This window comes from Rosa chinensis, chromosome 7 (assembly GCF_002994745.2).
Source record: "Rosa chinensis cultivar Old Blush chromosome 7, RchiOBHm-V2, whole genome shotgun sequence".
NCBI classification, from domain to species: Eukaryota; Viridiplantae; Streptophyta; class Magnoliopsida; order Rosales; family Rosaceae; genus Rosa; species Rosa chinensis.
Window position 1 is genome coordinate 10689536 of NC_037094.1, and position 13983 is coordinate 10703518.

Genomic DNA, 13983 nt, shown 5'->3' on the forward strand with positions numbered 1-13983 from the left:
ACCTCCCTCCAATGCTCACCATAAGGAGTAAACGATAGATTGACACATCCATATCTAAGCGTCTTTGCAACATACAAGGCTGGTCTACCTGAAAAACTAGGTCATGAGTTTTCAAAACCTCTGTTGCCATTTCGGCTGAGGAGATTACTAGAGTTGGCCTCGAGCCTAATTGCATGAACATGTTTGGCCCATATTGACTAGAAAGGTGTTGAAGAACAGAATGGGTTAAATCATCATAAAGATGGTGAAGGTTCCCTATGAGAGGTAGCCTTCTAGGACCAGAAGGCAACCACTTTCCTCTAGCATTTTGCTTCATCAAAAGCAAGAAAATGAAGGGTATGAGAAAAACAAGGAGTAGAAGCACCATGGATGAAGATAAGTAAGAACTCATGTAGCTAAAGTGCAAAGTTCAAGTCTGATTGCTTAGCAGTAGTGTTGATGAAAGGGGTCACCTGAGACAAGTAGCTAAAACCTGAAAGTTGACCAAATATAAATAAATGGAGGGGAATAAGATTTGTCTCATTGCTCTTTTGAAGAAGCAAGTGAACTTACCTATATCTAATTCTGGCAATATCATCCATGTGCTTTTAGTTAATCAATGTTTTTTCTTCCATAATTTCTTGAATGGATGAATCTTTGACGAACTCAGAAATTACAGAAATTACAAAAATTGAAGTGGTTGCGAAACAGTCTTGATTGGTTTATAATTTTTTCCTTCATAGCTCGAGCAATGTATAATCAAATGCAAATGGCTATATATTGTGGTTCTCATTTTGCTATTAGGTCCATATTTTTAGATACATAATGATCATGATAATGATATGTAAACGTACTCATGCAATGATTTACATTAAACTAGTATTGATTTTGCTGTCGATCACATGGTAAGAGATAAATCGGAGCTAAATCGTCAATTCTTGTATTATAGATTTAAGTCATGACTATATATCTTAGGGTCCATGCAAAACGTATTACCTCCATTTTAGGAATATTTCAAATTGAAACATGTTGTAAAACGATAGTAAAAGAATTTGAGAGAGGGAGAGTTTAGACACCAAGAATGAAGTATGAGAAATGGAGTGATTTTATTCATCTCACAATGAGGTTTATATAGGAGTACCTCAGGTTTACGAAAGGTAACTATTTAACGATTACATTAATCACTCGTCTGATTATAATCAATCAATCGCTAATTATATTTTGTTAATCACCAATCAATCTTAATTGGCGTATATCACGCAACACTAATTGCTATTACATGAATAGCCACATTAATATTTACAACACTCCCCCTTGGATATTCCATGTCAATAGTGTTGCCCCTGCTATGCGCTTCTATGTTGCCTCGTCAAAAAACCTTGCCAAGTAATAAAAACCCTGTGGGAAAAAACAACCTTGGTCGAAGGAGAAAAAGAGCACAACGCGCTTGAGTGTGGAGTAGCAGTATCACAGCTTCAGAGATAGGTGGAGTCTTCTTATCAGCACCATAAGTAGGTAGTATGTCTACGAGAGGGATGCATTAGATTTGCTACACCAAAACCTTGCCCGGTAAACCCAGTGGGAGAAACCCGTGGTCGAAGGAAAAAAATGAGCAAATGCATATATATGTCGAATCAAAGCATCTTCAAGATGTACTATAATTGGGGTGACCATGCTAAAGATGTGCCTCGTTAAAACCTTGCCAGGTAACAAAACCCAGTGGGACAAAATAACCCTGGACGAAGGACAAAAAGAGTACACGATGGTCAGGTGAGTATGCTTCAGGATACTCCCCCTGATTTCGACTCCCCCTGAAAATTACATGTTAGGTAATTCAGATAGTTTACGTAGACCAATACCTTGAACATGCTTCTGGAATGTAGACTTTGGTAGTGACTTGGTAAAGAGGTCTGCATGACTGTCTTCAGATCAAATCTGCTTAACTTCAATCTTCTGATGCTCTTGTTGTTGCTGATTGAAGGAGAACTTCGGTACAATATGTTTGGTGTTGTCTCCTTTGATGAAACTCATCTTTATCTGCTCTATGTAAGCAGCATTATCCTCGTAGATAATGGTTGGTTCATCAGTGGTGGAATGCAGTCCACATGTGCTTCGAACATGCTTTGTAACGGCTTTCAGCCATGTACATTCACATACTGCTTCGTGAAGAGCTAGTATCTCAGCATGATTCGAAGAGGTAGCAACAAGTGTCTATTTCGTAGACCTCTAAGAAATTGCAGTATTCCCAATGGTAAAGACATAACCAGTTTGGGAATGTGCCTTGTGCGGGTCTGATAGATAGTCTATATCAGCATATCCAACAAGGCAAGCATCATTCTGAGGATCAAGGGGATTTGATCCAGTCCTTGATGCGTAGGGATAGAATAAGCCCATATCCGCCTTACCTCTAAGGTAGCGAAAAATGTCTTTTATGCCATTCCAGTGGCTGCGTGTTGGCGCAGAGCTATATCTAGCTAACAAGTTCACATCGAATGAGATGTCTTGTCTAGGGAATTAAGCCAAGTACAATAATGCGCCTATTGCACTTAGATATGGGACTTCTGGCACCAATATCTCTTCGTTATCATCTGCAGGACGATACGGTTCTCTCTAGACTTTAGACGACCATAGGTGTGCTTGCTTTTATCCTCATTAAAGCATCTTAACATCTTCTGGATGTAATTTGGTTGATGGACCAAAATTTCATCTGCACTGTGCTCGGGCTCCAGGTCGAGACAATAATTTGTTCTCCCAAGGCCTTTCATCTCAAATTCCAACTTCAGGTGCTTTGCGGTTTCCTTGATCTCTTCAGGAGTATCGATCAAATTCATGTCATTGACATAGACCGCCACAATTCCAAACTAGGAACTTGTTTCCTTAATAAACACGCATGGGCATAGTTTATTATTTACATATCCCATCCCGATTAAATATTCACTTAGACGGTTATACCACCTCCGTCTGGATTGTTTCAATCCATAAAGTGAACGTCTCAAAACTAATGAAGAGCGTGTTCCGTGGTCTAGAACTATTTGCATCGGGTATATTAAGTCCTTCTGGAACTTTTATGTATATCTCTGTGTCGTGATCCCCATAGAGATAAGCTGTGACCACATTCATAAGCTGCATATTCAGTTTTTCGGAAACTACCAAACTGAAAAGGTAGTGGAACGTTATGACGTCCATTACGGGAGAATACGTCTCCTCGTAATCAACCACAGGGCGTTGAGAAAATTATTGCGCCACTAGACGAGTCTTGTGTATCACAATCTCGTTTTTCTCATTACGCTTCCTTACAAATACCCATTTAAATTCTACGGGTTTAACATGGGGAGGTGTAGGAACAACAGGTCCAAACACCTTTCTCTTTGTCAAGGAATCTATTTTGACCTGTATTGCTTATTTCCTTGTTAGCCAGTCGTCTTTTCATTGATATTGATCAACAAAGCAAGGTTCGAGGTCATCGCTTATTATATTTTCGGTGGCCACCGCAAATACTAATATATCATCGATGATGATCTCATTCCAATTCCAAATCTCACTAAATTTACCGAGATTTCTCTATTCTCGGGAGTGGGTTCAAATGTTGGAGCGTCCCCCCAACATAGTCTCTTCTAGGACATACCCATAATCCGGATTTATCTCGTGAGATGAATCGGTTTGAGATTGCGATGTCAAGAGGATTCGTTTGTGCCAAGTTTACCCTCTTCTGGGGATAAGAATCCTTCGAACCTAATGATCTACCTCACTTCTGGGCAGGGACATATTACTGGTTAGCCGCCATGGTCGTACCTCGTCCATCTGGGACGACACATCCTACAGGGACGTCTATCCTTGCAGGCACATTTGCAGCAGGTATATATGATCTCGTCACTTTAGCTAGATCAGAGAAAATGTCTGGCATATTTTGGGCTACACTCTGTAGATCTAGAATTCTCCGCACTTCATTATCACATTGTGCGGTTCGGGGATCAAAATGAGACATAGTGGGGACATTCCACGTCAATTCACGTCGTTCATCAGGAATGGTAACGTTCTTATCTCCCCCTAACGGCGGGAAGACTGTCTCATCAAAGTGACAATCCGCAAATCTAGCGGTAAAGAGATCGCCTGTCAAGGGCTCTAAAGAGCATATAATGGATGGGATTTATAATCGACATGTATGCCCATCCTTTGTTGAGGACCCAAGTTTGTACGTTGTGACGGCACAATTGGCACGAGGACTGCATACCCAAATGCGTGTAAGTGCGAAACATCAGGTTCGTACCCAGTCACCAGCTGTAACGCAGAGTAAGGTTGGTAGCAGTGGGCCTCAACGGGACCAACGTAGCTGCATGCAAGATTGCATAGCTCCATGCAGAAATTAGAAGCTTGGTGCGCATTACCAAGATTATATCTGCGAGACCATCTTGGGTGTGAACATAGGGAACTAAATGTTCAGCATCAATCCCAAATGATATGCAATAATCATCGAAAGACTTCGATGTAAACTCTCCGGTATTATCAAGTCTTATGGACTTTATGGGATAATCCGAGTGGTGAACCCTCAATTTCATGATCTGGGCGAGAGTTTAGCAAAAACAGCGTTTTCTTGTGGACAATAGTGTTACATGTGATCACTTTGTCGATACATCAACCAAAACCATTAATATTTAACTGGTCCACATGGCGGTTGGATATGTCCACAAATTTCCCTTGCATTCTGTGCAGAAAAATGGTGGTGTATGTACTAGTCTTTGCATATGATGGTCTAGTATGAAATCTTCTTAATGGGTATGGCATAGTGTGTCATTATATACAAGACCCTTATTCAGAAGGGGATGCACTCACGATGAGTTGAGGATACGGTGCATCATACTGTGACCTGGATGTCCCAAATGGTCATGCCATAGCAAGTAGTTGCTTGAATTAGTTAGCTTCTAGCTAACAGATTTCAATTTCTCCAATGTACGCTTCTGGCCGCACACTCAGAGGTTATGCAAAGCTATTCCACTCATTTTTCTCAGTGGTTTCAACGTGGTAACTGTTGGTTCGAATATCCTTAACACTCAATAACGTTCTTCTGGAACGTGGAGATTATAAGGCCTCATTAATGGTAGGTTCAGTACCATTGGACAACATACTGTGGGTTTTTCCATAACCCTCTATCAGGTTGGATTAGCCTGATACGGTTGTCACAGAGGTATGAATAGACAATAAGTTTGAAAAATATCTCCGATCTGGGAGTATGGTGTGCGTAATAGCACTTTTAACCAGACAACAAACTTCCCCACAAGACATGCCTATTCATAAATTTAATTCAATGGATCACATGTATGAATAAGTTTATTGAATTAAATATATTCGAACATAACCACATTTTCATAATCCAAAATGATTGAAAACATAAATCACCAACATCCGAAGATGTTTCATTCATTAAGATGAAATAGATATGGCACAAGGGGCCAATTATACCCATGTCTTCGAGTTCTAATCCTCGGTATGTTCAGTAACTGCCTGAAAATCCGTGATTTCTAGTGTGGAATCAATAGAAAATGACCCTTTAATAAAGTTGGTATTTCGAGTTCCGCTACCGGCGTAATACTCATCTATTGCTTAAGCTATCGCACAACAAGTGCGAGACAAGCAGTTAATTCCTCCACATCAATAACAAAGATCATGCTGATTTTGGTGGCGGCGGGCCGAACCAGTGTTCCTTTCCACTTTGGCTTGTTATGCAATGAGCAACATCAATTCCTTCAAGCAAAAGTGCTGCTCAGGTACCGATGGGCTTGGCTTGATCATTCCTCAACAGGAGGTTGTTGTTCATTTCAGTGAGCAACAAGATAGTGATCAATTCTGAGAATTAATAAAGTGACTCTCCTTGTATTATTTTGGGCAGATGGGCTTGTTCAATATCTTGCTAATCATGTCTTGCTTCAGGCAAGAAAATGGTCATTTAGTGGTTAAAGTACTCTTCCAGAGCGACCCAAAGAGACTGTGGATCCTCTTCATTGGATACTCAACTTGGAGTGCTTTCTTCATATGTTTCTTTATGAACATTATGACACTCGCCTTAAAAGCCTTAGTGACTACATTGTCATGAGTATCGATTGTTGATCTCATCTTCTTTGTAGTCAGATGAATTTTCACATCTTGAGTCCACTTTAGATAGTTTCTTCTGGAAACCTCCAAAGCAACAAAGTCAAATATGTTGAGATTTGACATTTCTTATATGAAAGGAACAAATAATATTAGTGCTTTGGGTAATATCGTCCATAAGCAAGTAATGAGAACTTCAGGTTCTATAACATGGTATGAAAAATCGGATTAGACATGTAAAATCTACTGGTTTTATCATGTGTGATGAATTTATGAAGGAAACTTCATGTTTCTTAAATGGCATTATCGAAACTATAAATTAGATTTATGTATGAACTACTGGTTCATTTAGAACTTCTAGTTCATCAGGTACCTGCATTTTCTACACATATATTCTAGTGCGAAAATTTAGACAAGTAACATAATAATATTGAATTGAGAAAATTGAAATAATCTCACAAATTTGGATAAATAAAAATCACAAATCAATTGAGATATTAATTGCATGCTACTAATTTAACAGATTAATTATCACACAATTATGTGAATAAATGCTTCTGGCAATTAATTACACATATTAAATATGGTGAATCTATTTACAATATGAAATCATTTTTCCTTTTATTTTTGATTCTGCTGGACCAAAGAAGGAGTGAGCTTGATAGTGAAGCCTATCGGGCTTAGTCTGCGAGCTTGTGACCCGGGCTTTCATGCGTAAGTCAAAGAGTATGTGAGGCCTGCTGGGCTGCTAGGTCCTGCAGAGGGAGAGTGGGCCTACTGGGCTCAAACTGGTCTGCCAAGGAATGAAAAGTTATTACTCAACCCTTTCGGTAACTCCAATTGAATACGACCAGGTAAGGAAGGATGAGGTTTAGGTGGAGCGAGGCTCACTTAAGTACACGGCCTCATCTGAACCTTGCCTAGACATCGCATCCAACTGGATGAGCCTAGTTTGAGAAGATTCATAACTTTTTTCATGACAACATGTGGTGAGCTTCTATTCTGGCCTTGCAACTTGGGCCTGAGCTTCTGGCTCTGATTTGTTGTTGTGACTTTGGGCTTGATTTGAGCTTCTGACTCAGCCTCATTTAATATTCACCATTAACCTGTCTTTTTTTCTTCTTTAAATGCTTCTGGCATTAACGCTTCATTAACCCCATAAATATTACATAATCATTATGGCAATAAACTTAATGTACAACAATAAGAAATTGTAATGAAGTAAATAAATATCATAAAGTCAATAATGAAATCATTATGGTGATGAGCGTAATATACGACATTAACAGGAAATGATGCACATTATTATGGCAATTAATGATTTGAATAAACGCTTCTGGCATTATAGTAATATTAAATAGGAATCCTACATGTCAATGTGTCATGGTATATGTCAATCAAATCCAAAAACATGAACAAATATATATGACAGATATATATATATGTATCAACCAAATAAATTAATAAAGTAAATTTGGGGGTTCATGCATCATGGTGATTGTTCATATAATCAAGTTTGAAAACATGAATTAAAATTAGAATTTGGAAACATTACTTGATGAAGAGCTGATGAATCTTCAGTTTATATGTGCAGAACTGAGAAGGTTGTCTTCTCAGCCAATCCAAGAGCTATTCGCCTTTTCTGGACAGCTCCCACTTCAAATGGTGTACAGGTCTCAAAACGACTCCAATAAGGCTGAAATTTGGAGGGCAGATAGAAGAGGCAGAGATGAACAACTTTGATGAAGGAAATATTTTGATCTGAGGTCCCGATAAAGAGGTTTCGGGGTGTGAAAACAGGCTGCAGCAGGGGGTTTTTATTCTCTGGCTATGGCTTGGGTTAGAGCTTCGTGCTGATAACGTGTTGTAAAACGATAGTAAAAGAATTTGAGAGAGGGAGAGTTTAGACACCAAGAATGAAGTATGAGAAATGGAGTGATTTTATTCATCTCACAATGAGGTTTATATAGGAGTACCTCAGGTTTACGAAAGGTAACTATTTAACGATTACATTAATCACTCGTCTGATTATAATCAATCAATCGCTAATTATATTTTGTTAATCACCAATCAATCTTAATTGGCGTATATCACGCAACACTAATTGCTATTACATGAATAGCCACATTAATATTTACAACAAAACACATATTATAAGATCCAGGTCAGTAGCTGAATCATTGAAAAATTTTAATCAGGGCGGTTCTGTTAGCCAAATTGTTACTGTAAGGCTTAAGGGCCTAAATTTACACATAATGGCAGGAGGTGAGGTTTCAACTTTCAAATGGCTTAAAGCTTTCTTTGGGAGAATAAGATGTAGTACTAGTCTACTAGAGTACTAGTACTGTTTCGATATTGGGGTTCTGCTTGATTGAAGATGGGAAACATCGTAAATTTGTAATGTTCTTGCTTCTATTTGAAATATAAAAATAACAATACTAGGTTAGTAGGTTACAGATCCAATGTTCATCTTGAACCGAAAACAATGTGATTTGTTTGAGTGACAGTGAGATAGAATAAAAAGAAGATATCTCTGTGTTGACATTTTTTCTTATACGTACATTAGATCGAGTATAAGTACGTACAGTTATTAAATTTTTGGAACATCTTTGTGTGGTAATTGACATGGAGGCTAGGATTATTATTTTTTCACCATAGCTTATCAAAGATATGTAGGTCTTTGTATTAGATCATAGATGTACTGGTGTAGCTGCTAGATATAAAGGAACTTTGTTCTGCACTGTAATCCCAGCAGCTTCTTCCATGTTCAAGTCTTCTCTTTTCATCCCATCAGGCAATTCCCAGTCAAAACGATACAGCAGATTAGCTAGTGTAAGCTCAACTAGCTGCATAGCAAAGTTCATACCAGGACAACCCCTCCTTCCTGCCCCAAATGGCAAAAGCTCAAAATGGTTTCCCTTGTAGTCAATCGAGCTGTCCAAGAATCTTTCAGGGAAGAATTCATTTGGATTCTCCCAACATTTTGGGTCCCTTCCAATCATTTTTGCAAGAATAAACACCATTGTTTTGGCAGGAATTTCGTACCCTTCAATTGTGCAACTCTCGGTAGTTACTCTTGGAACTAGTGATGGCACTGGCGGATGTAGTCTAAAACTTTCTTTGATAACTAACTTTAGGTACATGAGTTCAGAAAGATCACTTTCTTCCACCTTCCCTTGTGCCTTGACCACTCCTCTCACCTCATCTTGCGCGTTCCTCATCACTAAGGGATTCCTGATCAGCTCAGCCATTGTCCAAACCACTGTGGCTGAGGATGTGTCAGTCCCTGCAATAAATATGTCCTGCAAAAGAAGGTTCTATATATAAAAACCTCATGAACAAAACTTGGTCTTATGTTGAACTATACATTTAATCAATGAATATTCAAGATCCCTTGACACATTTTTAAATAGTCGTTGAAGTAATATAAACATCTATTGACAAGTAAATATACCAAGACGCAGGCATAAATTAATACAAGGAAACATACAGTGATGACACCCTTGATTTGGTCGTTAGTAAGTGCTATTGCTTGACTTGGATCTTTCTGAACTCGAAGTAGCACATCGACAAGATCTTCATGCTCCGGAGTAGGCCTTTTTGGGTCAAGGTGTTCCTCAATCACTTTGTCATAGAAACTGTCCAACCCTTTAAAACACTTGTCTACCCTTTTTTCAAGACCATTGAACTTGTTTAGCCAACCCATCCATGGCAGAAAATCCGATATGCAGAACCCTCCCAACAAGTTCATTGCCTCTTCAAGCAATTCAAAAATTCTGTTCTTGCTAATAACACCTCCAGCACCATCATACTTTTTGCCAAAAGCCGAGCGGCACAAGACTCTGTTGGATAAGAAATGTGTCAGTTCATTGAGATTGATGAGACCATTAGAAGTATGAGCTATGTCATCAATCATATGTCCAACCTCTTCGTCTCTCACAGAACGAAACATTTGAATCCGCTTTGCACTAAGTAGTTCCAAGATCACAATCTTTCTAACCTCCCTCCAATACTTACCGATGGGAGAAAATGATACACTGGAGTCATAGCTAAGCCTCTTTGCAACATACAAGAATTCTGGTCTACCTGAAAAAATGAGGTCATGAGTTTTGAAAACCTCTCTAGTCATTTCGGCCGAAGAGACTACTAAAGTAGATCTTGAGCCTAATTGCAAGAACATGATCGGTCCGTAATGACTGGAAGGGTGTTCAAAGGCACAATGAGGTAAATCATCAGAAAGATGGTGAAGGTTCCCAATTACAGGTAGCCTTCTAGGACCAGGAGGCAATCTCTTTGCTTGAACATTTTGCTTCCTTCGCTTCATCAAGAGCAAGAAAGTAAAGGGTATAAGAAAAATAAAGAGTAGGAGCACCATGGACAAGGATAAGTAAGAACTCATGGCTAATTGATGAGTTCCTGTCTTAGATGTAATAACAAACTTAAACTTGAGATTCTGAACATATAGAAACACAGATGGGAAATACAACATATTATCAACATTGAGGCAAATATATGGACATAGTGTTCTTGGATATCAAAGAAATTTCGAGGATATTATGGAGTTTGCATCGAAAGTCTACATAGCCTAATGGCCAGTTGGATCAAAATCTGACTGTACAATATTATTATAATAATGTGTGAACAGGAATAGGATCAAAATGAAGTAATGAACTAGCATGCAGAAAATGTTCGATCATAATCAAGATGGCACGAGTAGATTGTTGATGGTGAAAGATCTACTTGTAGGACATTCTCTCAAAATGGTGAACTGTCTAATAAGAGGCAAAACAGGGGAAGAGTCTGGAAACCCTCTGCCATTAAGGTAGAGTTACTATATCTCATGCAACATAACTAATGCTTACAGGCTGTATCATAGGAATGGGGTTGGTTTTTCTATATATATATATCCAACTCCATTAGTCTAGATGCATAGCTCAGCATATAAAAAATTTGCCGTTTTACACGTTCTTAACTTCTGAAGCATGTTTAACAAAAGAGTTACAGTGGTGGTCTCTAAGCTTCCAGGATTCATGTACTTGGTACTTCAAAAGTTTTTCGAAATCAATAGTTGCTGTCGAGTAATAATGTAAAGTAGAAAAATATTGTTTTTTGTTTTGTTTTTTTTTTTTGATAGGTTAGTGGCTGGAGTTGCAGCTCGTGGTTAAGAACATTTCCTCAATATCAATAGTTATATATTATTAAGATAGGAATAATAAGGATAGGATTTAGAGTGACATTGATTGAGGGTTCGACTAGTTCCAAGCGTAACAATTAGACTTCCTTGTAAGCAAACGATTTTCCAGCTGTTTGTATATCAAGCCAAACCAAAAAATAAAGATAACGCAAGTGGGTTGATGAAGGAAGAATGGGATGAGATAACGCAACCCATCAATTATTAAGTCATGAAATTCTGGAAACCTCTCTTGCCATAGGGTATCATACTCTGAGGAGATTATTAATTTAGGTAGATATGGAGCTTATTGTGTGGGTTATAGTGACTAGAAAGGCATTCAGGGCACGTTCAATGGGTATCGCTGGCTTCACGTTGTGTTTGTCGTCGTCGGCAAAGTGAGTCAGTTGATCATTATCTTTCTTTTTTGTCCTTTTGATAGTTGCTGTTGAGATTTGGCATTGCATGACTACCAATTTTGGTCTCAATAGACTCCCTGGATCGGTGGAGTATTGCCGTATTGGGCTCTTCTCGTAGAGTCCACAATTAAGGGAATTGTGGTCAGCATGCTTTGTTAGATCTTTATGGTTCATTGAGAGTTCAACGAATACAATCAAATATGATGGCTTTAGAGCATATTTAACACTCTCTATTTTTGCTCCTTAGCTATTTTAGAGAGCATGTTTAGTTTTTTTTATCTATTTTAGCAGCTGCACCAGACTCCTAAGTGACTCCCTATTATAACTTTTAGCTATCTCGCTCCTAAATATAGAGAGCGAGATGAGGCTCTCTATAATTTAAAACATTCATTTTAAGTTAATTTATGTAATTTATAAATACATTTAAATTATTTAATATTCCTTTAAAAAATAATATAAATTCAAAATTAGTTAAAATAGATAGCACTGATACAAACGTATTTCTAAAGTGGCTAGCCAAAATGACTTTTTAGCTATTTTATCTAAAATTTGACTCAAAAATGACTAGTATTGCTAAAGATGTTCTTAGGGTGGATGTTGTATGTGCATGTTTTTCTCTCTTTTTTGCTTAAACCCCGACGGAGCGCGGGTAGTTTGTTAAAAAGGAAAAAAAGTACACTATAATAGAAGGGACCTAAATCTTATCTCACAAAAAACAAATAACAAACCTAAAACTCGCAACTAACAAAGAAAACTAATAGACATGAAAGTTGGAAAACCCCAACCAATCACTATTATAAAAAGAGAGAATAGGACCCAGTGGCCACCATGTCAAACCTAATGAATTAATTTATCCCTTGATTTGAAATAGAGTATCAATTGTGGAGAGCATGGGCCACCAGATTCTATTCTCTCATTTTGTAATAGTGATTGGTTGGGACTTCTTAACTTTAATTTCTGTTAGCTTTTTTTATTAGTTGCGAGTTATAAATTTTGTTGTTTGTTTCGGCCCGATAAAGTTTCTATCCTTCCTACACGGCACTATTGAGGTTAAAAAAAAAAGAAGGGGGGGGGGGGGGGGGGGTGTGCACAATGGTGTAAATCAATCTTAAAGATGGTGAAGGTTCCTATGAGAGAAACTGAGGTAGCCTAGCTTCTAGGACTAGGAGGTAACATGCTCTTAGCTTGAGAAAATTGATGAGTAGCAGCCCCATGGATTTAAGGCCAAGTACTGATGGCTAACTGATGATGTTCTGTCATTATATAAGGAAATCTTTAAGGTCTGCTAGCTTATTGCAAATTAAAAGAGATAAAACAAGGAGTGCAAGTGGGTAATAGAAAGTACATGATCAGAAAATACTCACCCAAAATAAAACATTCTTATACTCTAAACCAGAGTATAATATACAGTACAAGTTCTTATACATGAAGCCTGTTATTTTTACCATAGCCTATCAAACGTACGTATACTTGTCTAGCAGCTATAGATAGAGGAACTTTTATCTGTATTGTAAAGCCCAGCAGCTTCTTCCATGTCCAAGTCTTCTCTTTTCATCCCATGAGGCAGTTCCCGGTCGAAACGATAGAGCAGATTAGCAAATACAAGCTCAACTAGCTGCAGACCAGAAGTAGTTCATACCAGGAGAACCCCTCCTTCCTGCACCAAATGGTAAAAACTCAAAATGGTTTCCTTTGTAATCAATTGAGTTGTCAAAGAATCTTTCAGAAGAGAATTCATTTGGATTCTCCCAACATTTCAGGTCTTTTCCTATCATTTTTGCATGGACAAACACCATTGTTTTGTTTGGAATTTTGTACCCTTCAATATTGTGCAAGTCTGTTGTCCTTCTCTCGGAATAGGTAGTGGCACTGGTGGATGTAATCTAAAACCTTCTTTAATGACAGCTGTTAGGTACAAGAGTTCAGAAAGATCACTCTTCTTCCACCTACCCTTTTTTTCTCGACAACTCCTCTCACCTCATTTTGCGCTTTCCTAAGCACTATGGGACAAAATATTGACATTGAAAGTGACTGTCAGCTTGCAGTCCAAGTAATCTCTGCTGATGGACTTGACCTTTCTAAACATGGCAGTCTAATTCATGACATTGAAGTGAGCATCAAGACCATCACTGGCCTGACTATGGCACATACTCCTCGAGCTACATACTGTGTAACACATCGGCTTGCTAGCATAGCTATGAGTCAAATATCAACTCTGAGTGGTTGAATCAAGCACCGATTATTTTATTAAATGTTCTTATCTTTAATTGTAACCATCTTTCTTGAATAATATATTTTTATCCTTTTATTAAAATAAAAATAAAAATTATG

At 38.1% G+C, this 13983-nt stretch overlaps 1 protein-coding gene across 1 annotated transcript; it reads right to left on the reverse strand.

Annotated features, from left to right (window-relative positions):
- Positions 1 to 8534: 8534 nt before the first annotated feature.
- LOC112175935 (cytochrome P450 71A9) lies at positions 8535 to 10926 on the reverse strand. The gene is made up of 2 exons (XM_024313670.2): positions 9554 to 10926; positions 8535 to 9365 (listed from the first exon to the last, which is right to left on the reverse strand). Exons 1-2 carry the CDS (start codon positions 10550 to 10552, stop codon positions 8754 to 8756), a joined length of 1611 nt encoding a protein of 536 aa, XP_024169438.1. The 5' UTR covers positions 10553 to 10926; the 3' UTR covers positions 8535 to 8753.
- Positions 10927 to 13983: the final 3057 nt, after the last annotated feature.

Excerpts from the sequence above, each read along its gene's own strand:
- LOC112175935 (XM_024313670.2), bottom strand. The coding sequence starts at position 10,552 with ATGTTGTATTTCCCATCTGTGTTTCTATATGTTCAGAATCTCAAGTTT. Across the intron at positions 9,366-9,553 it reads AAATCAAGGGTGTCATCACT|GACATATTTATTGCAGGGAC; the intron begins GTATGTTTCCTT and ends CTTCTTTTGCAG.